Consider the following 21,418-nt stretch of genomic DNA (forward strand, 5'->3'; position numbering starts at 1 on the left):
CCACTGATCGAGAATAATATGGCATGTCCTAGCTAGCGTTCCACAGTCGACTGCGAACGCGTAATCAACACTAAACACGACAATTTGCGGAGGTGAAATACAGTATACTGCATCGTAGACAATCTATTATTAATAGCACATGTAAACTCAACCACCAGATCGACGTGTGGAGAGGGTTATTTTGTTTCACACTAATTTAACTAATTTAACATTTTCCAAAATGTATTCGCTAAAAACGTCACAGACAATCATGATCAACAAAATTGCATTGCTGGTAATAAATTAGACGTATGTAATACTACGGCCGACATCAGCTCTGAACGGTTTCACGAACTTCGCCCAAGAGCCGGCGTGACTTTTATATTACCTTATCAGTAGACGCGTCAGGTCATCTAACTTCAAAGGATAACGCAATCTTCTGCGAAATGATCCTTATTTTTCCCACGGCACATATAGATCGTAAAACTCTGTATGTTGAAAAGGTTATTATGCGAAAAGCCCGTGATATCGCGCCGTTCTATTTTTATACCTCGGCGACTGTCGTGCTATAACCTCGAAATATGTATATGTATTATTTATTTAAGTTATACATCTTTCATCGTTAAAATATAATATGGATATTACATAAGTAGTTTTATATTTATTTTTAAATAATTGTATATACCGAGAAATACATTAAATTTATTTTGAATAATATATTTATTCCACCTAAATACATTGAACATATTCTAATAAAATATTGTTACCCTGTCATAGTAGTTTACTAATAGTTGGTGCGCAAGTGGTAGTAGATGATACTCCCACGCCAATCACAATGTTTCGTACGTCATATCAATGTTTATTTGTCAATCATGCATATGAAAGTGTAATTATCAAAGACAAATAAACGGAAATATCACGATCATGATTCGAAGCGGAGAGAGCCGATGTTTAAATCCACTCTCAGTCAACTTCTAGATTGCGTCGTTGAATATTCACTATTTTCAAACAGGGTTGTTGTCGGGGGAAACAAGTCGAATTAGATGCGAGGACACACGACGATGACATCGGCGATATGACTCTGCTATGAAAACGTTCTTTCGATTGAATAGTGTATTTCAGTCTATTATTAACGTAAATGTATGCGTGTCCGAGGAGAGGGCGCTTGTATAGATAACAAAAATGTCGCACACTAAAGTTTTGTCGTATAGTATATATGTCAATATCTGTCGTGTGAATAAATGTTCTCTGAGACATTTGTTGGTGTCGTGAAAGCTTACTTAATTGAAATAGTGTTTATTTGGTTTTAATATTCTGTTTTATTGTCAATTTGTGGATGTTATTAACATTTTTTCGACAAACGCAGATCTACAATGGATAGTATTGATTGATATCTATATGTTTACCCATACACTACAAGAAACAATGTTTTAATATAGATCCCATGCTGAATTTTGCATTCTGTCCAACAAAAGTGGATGATATGTGTCAATATAGCTATGCAGTACTTAAATATACAGCATTTGCGCTCTTACTTAAAAAGATCGAATGGCCACGAATAACTTTATTTACCAAGTCCGTATCGGTCACATTAATCTTGTCAGTGATTACTTAGCGAAAATCTTTACACGGAACATTAAAATGGGACAATGTACTGTAATGTACTTAAGCAATTTACGAGGCTGTGTCCTTAAGCTGATAATCGATGTCTTGGCTATTTACGCAGTTGACACCTCTGTCTTCAATGTGTGGGTGGAATTTGAGATGTACGATTAAATAAAAAAATAGTTCAGAGTAGAGGAGAGTATTTTGTGAGTGATTATATCTGAATTTGTCTTATAATGGAAATGGGTATGATTATGATTGTATTAAAGGGACATAATGATTTATTGGAATTTCAAGTACTACCACACATGCAGAGTACGCTGCTGTTATATCTTTTTGATATACAAAGACGATATGATTGTAACGCATTTCCATTAAAATAGATTGAATTTGAATCTACTTAATCTACTACATTTACGACACATTAGAGATATGTATTGCTAAATTAAATAATTGTATATTTCAATGGTGTGTGATTTAAGGGCACTGTACACTGACAATCTGTACTGTAAACCAAACAAATGTAGTTTTACATCTATAACGGCCGATTCGAAGATTATGCTACCAGGGTGTTTTTATCATACCATGTCAATGAATACATTAGTAAATTTTTGAACATAAAGAGAAGATTGGTTATTCGTGTAGATAAGAAAAAAAACATGTTTGCAACTACTTGTGAATATATAACATATTTGAAAATGTTTTCAAGAACATAAGGTTAATTGGACAGAATTACATGTACATGCATTGAGCATATCGATGAATATATACGCCAATATTGACACGTAGAGACTGTCTGAACACTCTTACTGGTTTTCATGTAGCTGATATATTCTCTAAACCGCAATCCCTATATTGCTTGATGTGTTTTTTTTCTCTATAGAGTTACAAGTAAGTGCATAAAACGTGTGTACTGTTGACTAAATTGTCACATGACGTCATTTAACTCGAATGATACTTCCCGTATTGACACAAAACTCAAAACCCAAAAGAGTGAGGTCACATTAAATATTGAATCTAATCTGGTGGTTCTGTTATTTATATACTTTTAATATTACAAAAACCACTAACTACCGGCCAGTTGTTTAAGTATTTGAAACGCCACGGGGCAAAATTCTGTTGTGTAGCCCGGGACAATTCCTTGATGTCCCGCAATTATATCTACTTATAAACTTGCTGTTTCAATTTAATTTTAAGTACTAGGCAAGGTCAACATAAATTCCTCATCAACAAATTATTCTCTAATTTCCTCTATCCTTCCACACTGCTTCACGACAACACTGTTTAAAATATCTGCACCCTCTCAACTACACACTAAAACTTTCAGACCAGCTGAATTTATTCCGATCAACACAAACACGACTGAAACATTTTTTTTAAATAAACCAATTGATAACAATTCAAAGTTAACATGTCGAAATCCAAAAGAGGCGATAGAAACTGTGTTCTGTATTATGGAATCGTAACATACGGTACATTTCTGTCCGCTTGTTAGTAATAAGCAAATTTTGTATCAATTCGAAATTGATACTCCTGACATGACCTTCAAAGTTATTGACAAAAAATAATGCATGAATACTACTAATATATGCGTGGGAAGTCTGAGGTTCCATCCAGATTAAAATCGCTCAAAGTAAATGTTTTATCTTGGGGCTATGCAATAATGAACCAACCATTGCAGTTAAACATGAACTTGGTCGTTTTTTTTTCCTGTACGTACGTGTAGACTACATAGAATAATGAAGTAATTTACAAGACTCGCTTGAAAAATGCAAAATGTTAGTTTAGGGCTTTCCGCATTTTTTGCGTATAGAATCAGGAGGTATGTTACGCAATGACATAAGAAAATAGATCATAAACTTGTATAGCTATACCGGGGTGTCATAATGCGTGTTTTTAAAACCCAATATTTTACATTTAATTAATTTCTACAGTCAAAATGACAAATAATTTTGAAATTAATTTCGTTCTACCAATGCTGTATTGAACAATTTAATTAAATATGAAAATATATGCAAAAATAAGTAATGTATTTTTTTTGTGTATTATTTATGTTTTGCGTATTTGCGTCCTCGTCATCAGTTATCCCGCGTGTGGGATGTATGATGCATATATAGGTCGGCGGCATATTGCATCTCCATGAATAAATTATTACTTTAATAGTATGAATTATTAATCCCCAGTGCAGCGCACATTTTATAAATAGCACGTATCATAGATATTATATTGCTCTAGTGGATTATTTCCGATATAGTTGTAGCGGAAACATGTGGTCAATATTTAGTTAATGGCTGCTCCCAGGAAATTACATATCGTTATATATGTTTATCCAATATATCATGCATTTGCACGTGAAATAATGTCGATATCAACACTCTTCAACATCTATATTTGACGTCATCAATTACCATGATCTAAATATACTAAACGTTGTGTACTGGATTGTCAATATTTCTTAAATAATCTTTGTATGTCAAGTATTATATATGTACGTATTACAGCAATTGGGATACTTGCAACATATCCGTGATAAAACTTCCATAGCCAAGCAACTGCGTAGCTTAAGTTGTGACTGAGTTTTCAACGACATAGGGCGTCATCAAGGCAGCGAATGGCACGCGTCCATCCAAAGCGGATTTCAAAATACCGATGCGTTAGACGATTTAATGTATTAAAGATAATAAATAACCGAGTCACGATAGATAGGCGGCACATTGTGATCTGAATATTTTCAGTATTTTATCATTATATCATTCGAAATATATTTGTTTGTATGTTTGTTGTGAAGTCACATTCTCACCTCTGATTTATTTATAACTCTCCCAAACATCACCTTGAAATCACGCTTCCCTAATGTCAGTGATGTCGCGATCGCTCGCGAGACCGCCGATTGGACTTCTTCGAAAAGTGGGAAACAAAAAAATAATAGTCCCATACATAAACACAATCACTAATCGCAGGGAGAGTATTTAGACAACTAACCCAAACGCTACAAAATACTACTTTCATGGTAGTTAACATGATCGTTGGAATAAATAGATCTAGAATATCCCACTAGCCGCCTAATAATACTAACTAGATTTCAATATTTATAGTTGAAGACTTTTTAAAATACAAACGATGTTGACCCGAATGTTAAACGTAAAAGAATATCACCAATCATGCAATGACGTTATTTGTCATGAAATTGTGCAGGTAGTTCATCTCAAAAGTGTAAAATATGACATGTTTGCGTTTACTCATTGTCTAAACTAACGTCTATATACATTGCCGTTTTCTAGCAGTGAATGGTTCAAGAGTTCATTGGGGATAATCGTGCTCTTGATTATTAGCGCAGACTATACACATGCATCCCACTAGGGATATATTGAAACTCATAATTATTTTCTTTTTTGGTAATTAAAATCGGTTTTTATAAAAGGTATCCAACTGCTTCGTTAAATTGAAACCATAGACATCACATCGGTTGGTGGGAAATATCGTAAAATGTGTGCGTTTTCCGATTTACTCAAGATAAATTAGATAGTTTTTGTTTGTACCCACGTGGGAGCTGTTTTGCTTGACTGGCTTGAGATCTATTACACGACAATTACAACCACCCATGGTTAGGTGCAGAGTACGATCGCGTGGTTGGAAACCAAACATGCACAATGTGACTGTGTTTTATACCAGCGAGGGATAACACATTTGGCTCTCTGCCATTATGGACGTTAGCTTAGGGAACAACATATTCGTCGTTGTCTTATAATACCGAATATTCAATGTGACTTAGATGTAATGTGTCAACGTCTGGTGCGGATTTATTGTGTGCCAGCAACACACATAATACAGAATCGGTTACCAAATAACATTGAGATATTTCAGGAGATTCGATTTGGGCAATGTACAACTTAGATACTTCCAATAAATATGTGAGTCCGGTAGCACTCTTTAAGTCTCAACTGTACATTTGCAACATATAACCGAATCACGTTGTTGTCTAGGTTGTTGTTTATTTTGTACAGATGTTATCAAGTATATGTTACTTAACTTTTGCTCTTCCGTAAAGACATATACAAATAACTAATGCATTTCATGTCAATAGAAGACATGGTAAGCCTACATAACTCTCGTGAAGTGCTCTCATACCAAATTGAAACCGAATAAAACTGGTATTTACAAGTAAAATGTAAAATTCTGTCAAGCACGTTTATGCTGTAAATGTAATACATGTACAAGATTATCATCTACAAGCATTTTTTGTCTGCCTCCTGTAAAAGTCCAACATTTTCGATTCTCCAAACAACACACTTCGACACAACTGTCTCGTCTTGGACAATGTTGTGAATGTATTGCTTAATCTGAAATATAATCAGCACTCAGCTGGAGCCCAGGAAAAATTACGACAACTAACTAGGATGATATTATTGTAATGTCAATTCCGTAGTGAAAAAAATATGAGTAATTACTCTTTTCTCTAACATGTTTCCAATTTGTAATATTTAATAAATATTCCTTTAAAGCAGTCGTATTATTTCGGCGCAAAATAGCACTTTTTGTGTAATTTATGATCTCATGTCGTAAATATCCAACCGGGCGGTAAATTAAGCCATTTCATCGCCAGATATTCACGCCGTAAAACAGATTTGTGATGCCTCATTTTGTAACAAAGCATCGACGTTGCCATGGCGCTATTCCGGTGGCAGATTGACATATCATTTTACTTGCAATGCACCGCTAGATGGCGCAGTAAGTCACGAGTCTACTGATATTATGATGTTATATGTTAATGTGTCCGTTTTTAAAATTTCAGTGGGTGTATATTTGCAGCGCAGCGTAGTGATTTGCTTTTGCTAATAGTGTGTATAACATTCATATGTACGACTAGTGTGGTTTACTGTATAATTGTAGCCAGTGCGACTGTAGTAACGTTTCCTAACGGTTATTTGTTTACAATAATACAGATACCACGCAACCAGTTTTGAAGACCATAGGCTTTACTGGTATATATGTATGTAGCGGCAATGACTAACACAACGTCGATACTCGAGTACCAACCCTTCACGGAGGCTTTCATCGATGGAAGCGTTTCACAGACTACGAGCGAAACCAACTGGACAGACTACTTGAACACCTCACAGAATGACAGTTGCGACGTCGACTTCCAAGTTCTGTTTTACTGTCGAACAATTCTGGGAGCCATATCATTGGTCGGCAACCTCTCGTTTGTGTTTGTCGTGGTGCGTGTTCGAGCGATGCGTACAATTCCAAATTTCCATTTCATCAACCTGGCGGCGGCTGACACTATGATGATTCTGACGGAGATATTTTACCTGATACTGCATCGGTTGATGTTGGGGGAAAAAATATCCTTCGATACATTGATGCTACTGTCAGATGTATTTTCCAAGATGTGGATTTTTATAACACCGCTCTTTTTGTGTACGGCATTGCTGACAATAGCACTGATAAGTATCGAACGCTACATTGCCGTCTGTCACCCCTTCAAGGCGAATATTCTCAATTTGCGGAGCAAGAAACGTGTCGTCATCCTCATCGCGATCACCTGGACCGTAGGCATTCTCCTCGGACTGTTCGCGCTTTATACGTTTTATTATCGTTCGAGTGAGGCTACGCTTTTCGCCTGGTTCATCGTATTTACATGTTTCACTGTACTACCGGTATTCATCGTGGTCGCCTGCTACGGCTTAGTGGTCGCTAACATATTCATGATAAAACGACCAGACCACCAGGGCGGGAACTCCAACAACAAAGGCATGAGGTTCTCGCGCTCGCACTCAGAAGAGCGGAAAGTGTTGGTTTTGTGCATTGCCATAACCTTGCTGTTTTTCCTCTGTTTCGCACCACTGGCCGCTATCCAGTTAATTCAAACGTACAAGACAATATCGGGCGATTTATCAATAGGGCGTAACACGATGTCGTGCCTGCAGACTGTCCAGTCGCTGTTGCTATCTATACATTTAGCAATTAGTCCCATGCTATACAATTGTGGTAGTAACATACGCAGGAAAGCTTTCAAGCGGGCATTCTGTACGTGTCGGTCGCCAGCCTGTAAAGGGAACAAGTACTGTGTCTACCGCGAAAGCTCGTTTAATCGAACGAGAGCCACGAGCCTGCGTAGCAGCAGCTTGAGAATGTCAAGAACGTCTGAAATTTGACATGAAGAACGTGGAGCCATTCAGCTGAGGAACATGAATACCACCTCGATTTGATTAATTCGTGAATATTCTTCGAGTATCAACGTCTTCGTTTGGAATAATTAATGAATGGCGCCACATTATCATATTTAACACCGCCGGACTTGTGATATCGACAGTTCAAAAACTTAATTATAAAACTGTAATTGTATTTCTTGTTGTCCACTTGGCTAGATGTTCTGTTTTTCTTTGTGAAGACGCTCAATGAAACACATTCTGATATTTGCTGAATTCGCCGCGTAAAAGTAATAATATCACGATGCACGATGCATATTGAACGTTACCTAGAAATACATGCATTTTGCCAACCCGTAACTTTTCGTTGGAATTTTCAAATTGACTTCTCAACGGGATTGCACAGAGCTGTCATACCAAGTGGAGTTTACTGACCAGGGATACCGTCACACGATGATTAGCAGTCTTGTAATATGCAGTACAAGTTTTACTAATCGAAAAATGCAGGACACGGATATATAGAGTTTCACATCACATTTTCTGCATTTCGTGCGTATTTCATTTTTAAAATCATGTTCGGGGTATGGCGTACAATACAAATAGAATAAACCCAATTGCCTATTCACTCATCGGTCTATTTTAAAACATGTGCGTCAACTTCGTGTGAAATCGCATTCACCTCGATAAAGACAGTACAATTGAGCTCGATGATATGTTTTCCGTGTTTAACAATATAATATATAACTTCTTTATGTTATCTAATTTCGATAGTTTGGGGGACTCGGTGTTTCCTATAGTGAACTCAAGTTGAATTCATTGTCACAAGCGTGATTGTTTAATTTACATACTTCAATTTACGAATCCAATATCCCTTAATCAGGAAGCAGTTCTTTCGTTTCCTAATTAAGTAGTAAAATTACTACGGTAGTCTAAACGTCGAATTATTGTTGCAAGAGTAGATTCTCTAAGAATGATAATAATATAATATAAAATACAGTTTATTCAGGCGTTATGCTTCGCATTATGTATCTTCTTGCACTTTTTCATATTTGAACTTGAATTTTTAAGGTCAATAGATTTTATTGTGTAAATACGTTTTATTGGGTGTTTTAGTAGTTGTACACATTTGTCGCAAATTGGGATCGCGTACGTTATTAAATGTCATTCTGTTTCAGTGGATGAATGTGTTGATTTCTGTCTTGGTTTCACGTATGTGACTGCGCCCGTCAAATGACTAACTACAATTGAGAACGGATGTCTGAAAGCTACACACTTTTTTACGGGAAATTATTATTCAGAAAATGTTCTTAGTACCCAGAAACAATATTGTATAACTATGTTGGGCAGATTTCGTGTTAATTTTTAATGCCGGCAGATATTTGAGACACAAAGCAATATGAGCTGACCACATGTTGCAACAAACAGAGAAACAACAACCGCGCGGGCCACCAGCAGCTAAAATTAAACTGAGTGAAAAATAATGCATATATTGAATAAAGGCTAGACTATTAGTCGAATATAGTGTGTGATTTCAACTTTTATTGGCCAATGCTGTAAACACGAAATTAGTTATCCCGTTCCCCTCCCACAAAAGAGGTCGTGGGTTCAATTCCCGGAACCTCCATTCAAAGAGAAACAGAAGTTTACTGTGTGTTTTTTCTCTCGCAGAACACGGATGAAAAGTTGGCTATTAAAAGTACAGTGCGATATCATGCGACCCAACTCCCAGAACGCACTTTATTCATTTAGATGCTTTAGTGGTTGTTCTAGAACATCACACATAGACTGAGAATTGAATTACTTCTTCATAATTGCCCATTGCTAATACAAAAGACAACAATCTTACATCCAAGATACAGTCTGATTTTATCAACATTAAATGAAAATGTATCAAATTAGAGGAAAACTGCACTTGACTATGGGCGCTATATTCACGTATGCATTAATGTCCACTGGCCATTTTCCCCCGAGTGACGTAGCTATGCAGACGAACAATTACAGCTTGTGCATTTCGTTTACATATGTACTGGAAGAGAAAGTATTCATGTACTATATAGGCGGTTAAATGCATTATTTAAAATTTGAAACAAATCAGCGAAATCAAAAAAGCGTACCAAGTTACCGTTAAATAATAACACATGTTTGTGAGGGTAATATCACGGGGCAGACAACAAATCGTGATATTGCCCGATATTGCCCGAATGGCCATATGTTATTCATTTTACCAAATCGAACAGACACCCATCGGGCACTATTACTTCTAACATACATCTCTAACACCCGCTCTCCGAGTCCCACAGTATAACAACACTTATATTAGAAGTATACAGTATTTTATGTCATGTATTATGACAAGTAACATATTACTCAATAACATACATACATAGAACGTGTCATGTGATATCAATTTGGCGGGCAGTATACCATGTAATATCCATTTTTTTATTTTTGTCATGTGATTGAATCTCAACCAATCATAACATGTGTAACAACAGTGAGATGTGACAATTCCAAATTAAAGTAATTCAGTTCAAAGGGTAAATTCCGGAATTCTATATTCACACCAGAGAACACTGTATATCCATGTACCAACACCGACTTGACACTGAGGCTGTAGTGAAAATACAGTTTTGAACAAATGACTATTAAAGACCATTGCTCGGTAACTATTCACAACAGATGTATTCAACCGCCTTATTGGATTTTGAAGTAAACAGGTCATATAAGTGATGATTGCTAACATGTATCCATTTGAATAAATTGTATTCCAGTGCAATATACGGGTGTATACCTTTTTTTAAAAGATTATTGTTGTAAGTTAATGATGTGCCATCAATTTCTTATGTGAAATGTCATTATGACATGTCTCAAATTATAACAACAGTAATACATATCATAGGCATGGTGTTCCAAAGAACTGTTCTAAGAATATTCTTTTTTTTTTTGAAAAATGTTTCTCGAATTTTCTCACACAAAAATGAATGTTGTTTACTCTTTGGCATGCATGAATGTTTAATCCTTGTACGATAATATCCCAATGGGCATTATCACGTGATATATGATAATAATATGACAATTCTTTGCGTAATTAAAGAGCTCAACGTAATGGTGCCTCCATACATCCATTGTCACGCCGGGACTACGTTATATATCTCGTTTGTGAAATTTAGGTTCGACTATTGCACTGATATTGTAAACTTAGTATTGCCCGATGTATGGCTTAATTAATATTTAGCGCAGACGCCCGTCATCATGGAGTTTTTGGCTTCGAGTTCCGGGTAGGCTACATACTCGGGAGTGAAAAGAATATACTTCTGCCTTATTTGGCAGGCTGACCGCAATCAGTTTTGGGAATATATGGCTTCCAGCTGGTCGAACGGGACGTGCAAAATACTAAATTAATAATTATGACAAACTTTGAAAAAAATCTAACATGCTCGCAATCGGATGTGATTTCTATCAATTCGACTGTATAAAAGCGTCCATATGATATTATATACGATCGTACTTTAGTAAAAATTGTAATGTAATATATCGTAAATGTCGCTTCCACAATAAATTGACCGGGAAAAAACTGTTCTCTCCACGTTCTCTCTTCTAGATAAAATGAAACGCTGAGCGCGTTGTTTAATGCATTCAGTGTTATTGTTGTGGCGCGTACAACGGGCGCGCCGCGTCGCGTTCAATATGCGCGCCGCGTCGGTTCGACGTGGGTCCCATGTAGAGAATATAATGCATCGCTATTTGATATTTGTGAACACTGATGATGCATTGCAAAGTAGAAATAGTGATATATAAATTGTTGTCCATACATTCATTCCAAAATATATTCTGCTTGTGATCAAACTGGAGCAGGCTGACATACAATGAATGATAACACCGATCTGGTTGTAGTGTTATAAAAACATATATTTACTAGACGTATTTGCGCAATATATGTTGTTTACTTTATACTATTATACACTATTATAAAAAACAAACTATTATACACAAATACAGGTGGCAAATAGCAGTTAGCCACGTTGTGTACCAACGGAGCGTACGCTATGACTAGTGTACGCTTCCTGTACATACGGAGTGCGTAGCGTACATAGTAAACGCGTTATCTACTTGTGCGTGCGCCGTGCCTAAAAATATGCTATGCAGAGCCCCGCGTGATTGAAGCATAATCCCCCAAACAAGGTAATGTTCTGACTTATCTATCAGAAGTCTTGATTGAATAAAATGAAATATTTTCAACATTTTGCAAAAAACAAACCATATGTTGCAACTTTTTTTAACACCGCGTTTGCGTTCGTGTATTTCTTTCCTTCAAATATCGCGAAAATAGTTTGACGCTACTAAACTGTCAGGCGCTACTATTTACCGCGAAGTGTGCTTGAACCTTCTCTACACGCTAATCTCCGATACGGGTCACCAGCCTCTCGCCCCCTCTCGGGAACCAAAAGTCAAGTTGTCTAACAACAAGTACAGAAATAAAAGCCGAGTATAATTGAGTTCGGCTTGTAATTCGGCAGACGCCTTGTCAATGTGATTCGATTCCTGAATGCATAATGTTATTACTTCAACGTGTTTAGCGGAAATAAACTGCTTGAAATTGCAATATATTGGTAATTAGTTGTATGCAAATTGTCTGCTTTCGCGCCTTATATTACAAAACACATTCTGTACTCAAAAAGTGTGTGGTTTGCATAGGGAATGTGGTTTGAGACCACGGAGAACGTGGCGTAGATATGAAACGTGTTATATGTCCAATAGAAAGCGCGTTATGCCAAAAAATTGCGTTACCTTACCAGTGATCACTTGATAAGCTTATGACAAAAAGTATTATATAAACTAAATGAATTTGATCTGCGGGATTTTGAGAAGTTGCTATGGAGTAGACTCCTGAAGGGAACGCAAAGAGCTAGTAGATGGGATATATCGAGGTTTTGTGAGTGGAAAAAAACTCGCGTCAGCTGAAGATTCACTGTGCTCAATTCTGGACTTCAACTAGGGGCTGTCCATGCAATGGTATACTGACTTGTATAATTTGTTTATAACGTTCAAGGAAAGGATGAGATGACATAACCTCGGAAATGACATTGTTGAGTCTGAGTTACAGCCTTCCATTAAATATATAATGTGTTGCAGCTTGCAATGTGTTTGAATTTTGATTTTACATACCATGGTATATGAATGTGCATATTGCAATAGCGCGGGTATACGGCATGCGCGCGCACCAGAGGCGCAGAAAACGCTATATTTAGCTACGGAGAGCGTCCAACGAGGCACACGTACATGCAGTGAAACCAAATTGGCACAGCCTCGGCAATACATGTGTGTGCGTGTGGGGAGGGTGTTTACACTCGCTCACACACAGTTACATGCGTGAATGCAACTTGCAATCAAAGAAAGCTTAGAAAGAACTCCCGTGTGCTGAGAGTATTGGAGACACATTCAAAATTAATTCAAAATTACTTGAACTTGAGATGTTGATGGAAACGCAGAAAACTAATTATGCAAATTAGGTAATTAATATGAACAGATTTAAGTGTAAAACTAATAAGGTCTGCACAATGTAACAAGTTTCATTGAAATGTGATTAGAACCAAAATAATATTAATTATTATGCTAATTAGAGAATTAATATGAACAGATTTTAACCCCAAATTAATCAGGCTGTCTATTGTCCTAGAGCACTTATGTACCAAGTTTTATTCAAATGTGATGATCAATACTTGAGATATCAGTATTAATTAATTATATTAATTAGGTGATTAATATGCACAAATATTTACCCAAAAACTAATTTGGTCTCTGCACAGTCCTCAAGTAACTATGTACCAAGTTTCATTGAAACATGATCATTACTACTTGAAATATCAAAAGCTGAAAATTAATTAATTATGCAAATTAGGTAATTAATATGTACTGATATTACCTAAAAACTATCAGGTCTGTGCAGTGTCATATGACATCTATGTCCCAAGTTTTATTGACATTTTATGATTAGTACTTGAGATATCAGTGGAAAAGCCGAAAATTGATTAATCATTATGTAAATTAGGTAATTAATAATATTAACAGATTTTTACCCAAAAATAATCAAATCTGCGCATTAGTTCAGAGCATCCATGTGCCAAGTTTCATTGAAATCCAATGAGTGGTTCATCAAAAATCAGTGAAACAGTCATAGAACAGCTTAAAATCAGTTAATTATCATGCACTTTAGGTAATTAATATTAATAGATTTTTACCAAAAACAAATCAAATCTGCGTATTGGTTCAGAGCATCCATGTGCCAAGTTTCATCAAAATCCAATGAGTGGTTCTTCAAATATCAGTGGAACAGTCATGGAACAGCTTGAAATCAGTTAATTATCATTCAAATTAGGTAATTAATATTCATAGATTTTTACCCAAAACTAATCAAATCTGCGCACTAGTTCAGAGCATCCATGTGCCAAGTTTCATCAAAATCCAATGAGTGGTTCTTCAGATATCAGTGAAACAGTCTTGGAACAGCTAAAAATCAGCTAATTATCATGCAAATTAGGTAATTAATATTCATAGATTTTTACCAAAACCTAATCAACTCTGCGCATCATCCCAGAGCATCTATGTACCAAGTTTCACGAAAATTTGATTAGTGGTTCTTGAGATAACGGTGGAACAAAAAAAGTGACATACATACATACATACATACATACATACATACATACATACAGACAGACATACAGACATACAGACAGGGTAACTGCAAAGACTCCCTTTTGTGCTTCGCACACGGGAGTCAAAAATGACAAGGCGATCGTTGGAATAAAAATAATACTACTCGTTTCGGTCCACTGGGAGTAGTTACAAATAAATGCCAGATCATTAGTTATGGTAACAGCACACATTTTACTCTAATAAATGGAATATCAATTGCAACTATTCAGTCGCCAAATGAGCCAATTACTTATCTAGTCATCCAATCAACCCATCCCTGAACAGCAATCAGTGATGCGCCCCCTTGTACTCGAAATAACGGTGGAACGTCAACTTGATTGATCGATTAGGTGTCCTAAATAGAATATGAATTATATATGTGTCCGTGAGGACAATCTAATTCGCCAAAAAACAATCAGTTGCAGATTATTTTGCCTCTTTTCCCGACCTGAGGGTGTTTTTATTTATCAGTATCAGTGATTTTGATAGCGGTGTGTTGCTAATTGCGTAGATATAAACTACACAAAATGAAGTGTACGTCAGTGATATCAAAACAGTCAAGGCGATAGGTCTGACTCTCACCTCGATGAAAGCATCAAATCAGTCGTTTAGTCGCGAAATGTTTCAATTTTACCGTTCACCATGAAACTCTCGAGTTTATTAGTCCCTTCAAAATTTGACCAATATATCGTTACATTCCCAATACATTAATGTCACTGGGGACATGACTTATACATTTTCCGGACGTTGATCAATTAAAGCCAATTTATTCCCAACGAGTGGTACGCGCCGCAAATATGCGCTTATTAAACAAATAACCCCACTCATTCATTGACGTATTCCGCTGCGACTGGAAATTGCTGAAAACAGATTATGGATGTCAACGCCAACATCAATAGAAATTGAGCCTCCATTGAATGTACCGTATAGTTGGTCTGCTAATTAGTAGTAAGAGCATCGTTCTCTTCAGTTCGTAATTACGGTCACTGAATTCAGTTTCACCCATTGATATTAACTCGCGCGGAAGGCCTAGAATTATCGTGTATGTTGTTTTTCAAGCAATATTCTCACGAGAAATACTCTACTTATGTGAATTGAACTTCAACATTGAATTTTATGAATATCGGGCTCCAATCATGCAGGTAACGTGAATGATTATCAGAGCATTTTCCACGATACCAATAAATCTTCACTTGTTTTCGTCGTAAAATCCACCCTAGCAACAGACAAAACACTAGCACGTCTCGTGCTGTTATACAACAGACGTGTAGTTACACAAAAGTCCCCGGGCCCGAAGAATATACTTAATTTATTTACATACAGTTTAATGGAATGGTAAATGTATGTGGATAGTTTATTTAGTCTAGATTGTATAAGTGATATGCATTTACCCCGAATTGGAAATATACCGTAGATGCAAATGGCTTTTGATTGTTGTTTTTTGCCAGGATTTTTGCCTAATATGCTGTTTCAACCCCCCCCCCCCCCGACATTGTTGCGTCCACAGATTCAAATACCGTAGTTAAATATACCAGCAATTTGATAACGGGAAAATAGTAAGAAATGGAAACATTATAATCAGTCTGAAACAAGTCTCGTGATTCTCTCGGACTCAACGAGATGTCAGCGGTTATTTGCGTCTATGTTTATTTTCATTATATACACTGTGTAACAGTTTTTTTTCCGATTGGATACGCATAAATTGATAACCATCTTTGACTCATAAAATATTGTTCTCAATACAATATTAACATTTTCGCTCGTTTTCTGAAATGTGTCTGTGTCTTTCGCGTTCACTTTCTAGGCATGGAAAGCAAACCGGGTTGAAACATCGTCTAGTTGCAGACAATATTTAAAGTGTGAATAAGGATTTTCGGATGACACTAGTCATCATACCACATTTGTCTCGAGCAATTCTTATGACACAATGTAACACAAGTAAAAGTGATGATATTGATATTTAGCTAAGTATATAAAGTTTACTTTTTCACATCAATACAGTGCAATCTATCGATCGTAGATATCGATGAGCTTATCATTGACATTCATCTAAGTTGAACAGGCATAGCAAGGACACCCAGCACAGAACCATGCTAGTTCCTGAATCTTGCTTACAACAAATATAACGCTCGAATGCATGTGATATAATTACGTGTTGCTTAAAATGGAAAGTTAAAACAAATCGTTAAACAATGAATACAGACGAAACGTGAAACGTGACAAGCAGCATTATAATATCATTACATAGTTATAGACATAGGTCAAATTTACGGTTGTCATGAAATATTAAAATATTTTTTAAAATGAATGTTATAATTATAATATATTGTTGTTTTATTGATTTGTAATGATTCAAATGTGTCACGCGATAATTCGGTAAACGAGTTGTGAACTGGTATATACGCATTTGAAAAGGATGCACTCACTGTAGTGAGTACACGTTACTTCGTGTGAGGATTAGAATGCATATTTGCAACGCACATTCAGGTCGAGCCGGTCCATTTGAAGTAAAACATTGAGCATACGGAAATCCCACAACACTTAATTGTTATGCCACCGATCGCCTATCAAGAACAGAAAATCCTACTACACTTGGGAGAAATGATAGAAAGGCGGAAATGAACAAAAACAGCTTAGCAGCAAAGGTACACTTACGTAGAAATTGTTTACTAAGATTTTTTACGGTTGGAATGTTTCGTGAGTGCTGTGATAAAAAGCCAAATATGCTTTTCGGGAAATCATACACGACAGCACGACCAATGCATTAATAATATGAGTAATGTGTCGATGTCAATTACTTACGCTCTGCATTGAAGCAGATGTATGTTTCTGATATGGCGTTACGAAAACTGGCTCTACGTATATACTGTGAAGGAAGTATAATCAGCCATATGCGAGGCATGCAGCGAAATAAAGCCATTACAACATTATACTAAATCGATTAAATCAAATAAATTAATTTGTATATGTATATATCGCTTATGTTCAGAAAAAATATGCTAATTTGCTTAAATTATTAATTATTGTTTCCACAACGATTGGTTCAGCTCTCGGTGGATTACTTCAAGGTATAATTGTCCACCTACTCGAATTAAATTTTTGCAACTGTGTGTGCGCGGTGATATTTCTTTCATGTTCTGTTTAGTGGTTAGCGCGGTTATAAATGTTGGTAAGCATTGAAAATAATAGGATTATATGTTACCCTGAGGACACTATTGAAAGCAAATTTTACACAGGCTGTCACCAGTTGATATCTGGAATATATTCAAACAATTATTTTTTTCGTTCAGCTTAACCTAAAAAATGTCTGCTCTAATATTTGAAGTACGGGAATTATTATTCGCTATGCCGACGGTAAGTGAGTCAGTGTACCCAGTTCTACGTGTAGTCGAGAGCGACACAAATATATAATCGTAATACGAGCCTGGCCGAGTATAGCTACGCGAATCAAATGTTGAATTTATTTTCAAGCCGGTGACACTGACTCGTGTAAAATGTGTTATTTCAGTGTCAATGTAAACAGGATGCCATGCGGACGTATAATATCAAATTATTTCTATTAGTATTACCATGCTATCTGGGGATATCTTGGAACTTGAAGCTATTTGTAGTGCTATATAGGCTGTTATTTGATTAGGAAATACTGCATATGAGTGTTTAAAATGTTGACTGTCTTTACGTATAATTAATAAAATGATTACCAATGTAACAAACGAAACGATTACCAAACGGATGGAACAGCAAATTAGAGATTCTACACCATGCTCCCGTGTGAACGGAATTTGATGGTAGCAAAAACATTTGATGAAACAAAAGCAATTGGTAACGCCCAGTTCGTGTGCAGAAGGTGATATGATTGAATGAAGAAATGATGCAATTAATTGGTGGAAATAATCAGGCTGTAATTGGTTGAGAGCAAGGCATCCTGAATCCTACAATTACTCCAAGCTATCTGTAAATTTCAGGAAAGCTCATAACTCACATTAATTAAAAATCGATGTAACGTTAGATACAACCTTAAATAAAAGTCACAGCGATTTTGGAAATACGTTTTTCTTGTAAATTTATATTTTTGCATTTTCACCAACAAATCTACTACATCCTAAAGATAGCACGGCGCTCTACACTTTCAAAGTAACAGCCTACAATATATTAGTGTTATATTAAATATCGAATATTTAATTATTTTCCAAGCGAGTGTTATTTGTTCTTATGAAATTACATGATATCCAGGCAGAATGTTACAGTAATATATCAAAGTAGATTAATATTAATTAATGTGGCTCTGACTAATGACGCCAATATTATATTATACGGAAATGTGTCCCGACACTTTTCAGCTGATTTTTTTTTCTTTTTGTGATTAATAGTTTAACCGTTGATGATATTATATTTTATTGTAAAAAATAGTATTTATTCAGGAAGTTAAACCTTCAACAATTAAGTACAATTGTGTGACGAGGATCAGTGAGTCAGCGATATGGAAACTATTACTGAATAAAAACAAACTGAAGAATGTTTGGCAGAGTTCATCGTATAACAATAAGTGGCGATGGTGGTACCTTTCGTAATAATAAAAGTTTTGGGTTGAAACAAATAATTTGTTTAAATATATGGCCAAGAACTTTTATTTCTTTCGTCACACGAAGTATGAACGTGTATATATACGCTGTGTTATGTGGTATGACATACATCTCTTTCATTGCTCATGCGCAGTGTATCATTGCGTTAGCCCTATATGAATCGTGTCAACTCTGCAGGATGTATACTTCGAAACGTCTGTCCTGCTCATTATAGTTTTGCATGTCGTAAAAATTACAGCACATTGTTACATATGTACTGCGATATTCACAGTTATAACCTTGTGCAATGATAATGACTGCAAAACATATACAAAGGATATAAAATGTTTCTCGTAACAGATAACAGATGAACCACGTTTTTATTATAAAACTACATAAAACATATGTCATTCAAATTCAGTAGGAATTTCTTTTGCGTAAAGATAGCTTTCAACCGTGTGAATTGATACTGTTCTCGTATCGATAACCGTTTATGCAGATGAGGTAGAAGTCATATAAGATCTAGCACACAAACTACGTTTGTTGCAATAATGTGTTCATTTTAAAAGCTATGAAATAGATATGTGGGATTAAAGGATATGAAAGTAATAATTGAAAGCTTAATAAATCAGATATCGTAGGACATTCTAGTCCTGATGAATATAAATAAATTACATCTTAAATATCATTATTTTATAAAAAAATAAATAAATAAACACTAAATCGACAAGTTACGTCATATTTTTACTTTATGCTGAGCTAATCAATACTCTCAATTTGTCATGAATGAACTACAAACCACTAACTAATTACTACACGCAAAACTATCAGCAATAGAAATAATAATAGCTTTGTTTAAATTTCTGACACGTTATTAGCACGACATAAAATATGACGTATTCTAATACTATAATAAAAGAGATTTTGAGCAGCAATAAATTCAGAGTTATGGAATACAACATTAAGCGTTGAGTGGTGGATAGCTAGACATAATATTTCATCACTCGTTAAAGTATAGATGCGGGTTTGTGGGTGCTCTGAGTAATACAATCAAATATATAGACAGTGCCCTACTACAAGTAGACTACAGGAAAAGACGATTTAAAAAATATCATTATAAAAGGTATATATTTGTTTTGGGTCTTCAGTTGGTTTGGGAGTTTAGAAATTTGTGTTTGTTTTGAGATTTTTATATAATGCAAGAAGTATTTTTCTCAAGAAAAGAGCATCCAGGTCTTGATATATGTGTAGGGTAATAATTGGTTAGGTTTAATGACGTGACACCCTGTTCACCACGCTATGTATTATCAACACTCTGTAGATCAGGAAAACATCCACATTCTGTGAAAGTTTCACTTTCTATGAGATACTGAAACTCGCGTTGGACGAATGGCTAATTTCACCCAGCACGAATTTAACACGCATGACAAAAGTGGTTATAACTCCCGCGTAAACATACTGATTACTATTTAGTGTTCCTTATAGTAAATCATATAGGAATTCTGTAATCTCATTTAACAGACAATGTGTAATATTATTCAATTGTGTAGAGACATGCGTATCATGCAGAGTGTTCAAAACACGCAATGTTGCACGTTCCATTGAAATTTGAGCTTTTTTTTCAATTTGTTTAACTTGTGTTCGAGCTCCGAAAGTGTAACAGTATATGCCCACATACATCTATACCTTATCGCCATGGGAACAATTACATGAATTTAATATATCGTTAGGTCAATGGGCACCTGTACATGACTGCGTAATTTTGTCATCGGGCAGCAGTTCACGAATCACGTGGCTGATCATAGTTTAAATTACAAAGAAGTCGCCTGTGGTGCTATTAGACATATTTCAAGTCATGTTCAACATCATGTTCAATATTTGTTCCGCCTTCTGGTTAGTTAGTTGTGTTGATGTGTTAATCTATATCGAAATCTGTTCCGAAAACATTGTATCATCATATTAATTATTGCATTGAATTTACTTTACTGGGTCATGGTTACCGATATCATTTAAAACCTGCCCAAAGGCATACATTGGATTCATCACATACCCAACAACCATTTTACAAAATAAAATTGAACAAGTTAAAATGATGGGAATCAGTGCCATGCCCTCAAGAGATGATGCGAAAGACACATTCATTCTTATTTCATGCTATTTTCATACTTTCCTTCTTTCTATATGTCGCACAAGTGGTTCGGTTGGTAAATTATCTTTATTATTTTTTGGAAATACTTTTCAATACGTGTTTCTAATGGAAACATTTTACATAATGTGTTATTTGCAAAAACCTCACTGAAATGTTGCTATAAAAACCATAATTGCAATTGTTTTCATAATATACACTTCTCGCAATTATGCATATTATATACAATTTACGTGTTTTCATATGTGGGACAAGCCTATCAACACTTTAAAGCGCGGCTT

General features: G+C 35.7%; 1 protein-coding gene across 1 annotated transcript in view; it reads left to right on the forward strand.

The window, feature by feature from the left end:
* LOC146747513 (growth hormone secretagogue receptor type 1-like) overlaps positions 1–9,253 on the forward strand; it is a 32,418-nt gene extending 23,165 nt beyond the window's left edge. Inside the window, exon 2 of the mRNA XM_085496501.1 lies at positions 6,528–9,253. Coding sequence (XP_085352627.1) covers positions 6,573–7,742 — 1,170 coding nt within the window. The 5' untranslated portion in view covers positions 6,528–6,572 and the 3' untranslated portion in view covers positions 7,743–9,253. The remainder of the gene's footprint in view (positions 1–6,527) is intronic.
* The last annotated feature ends 12,165 nt before the right edge of the window (positions 9,254–21,418 follow it).

The sequence above is a fragment of the Saccoglossus kowalevskii genome, chromosome 3 (genome assembly GCF_978046115.1).
Source record: "Saccoglossus kowalevskii chromosome 3, keSacKowa6.1, whole genome shotgun sequence".
NCBI lineage: Eukaryota > Metazoa > Hemichordata > Enteropneusta > Harrimaniidae > Saccoglossus > Saccoglossus kowalevskii.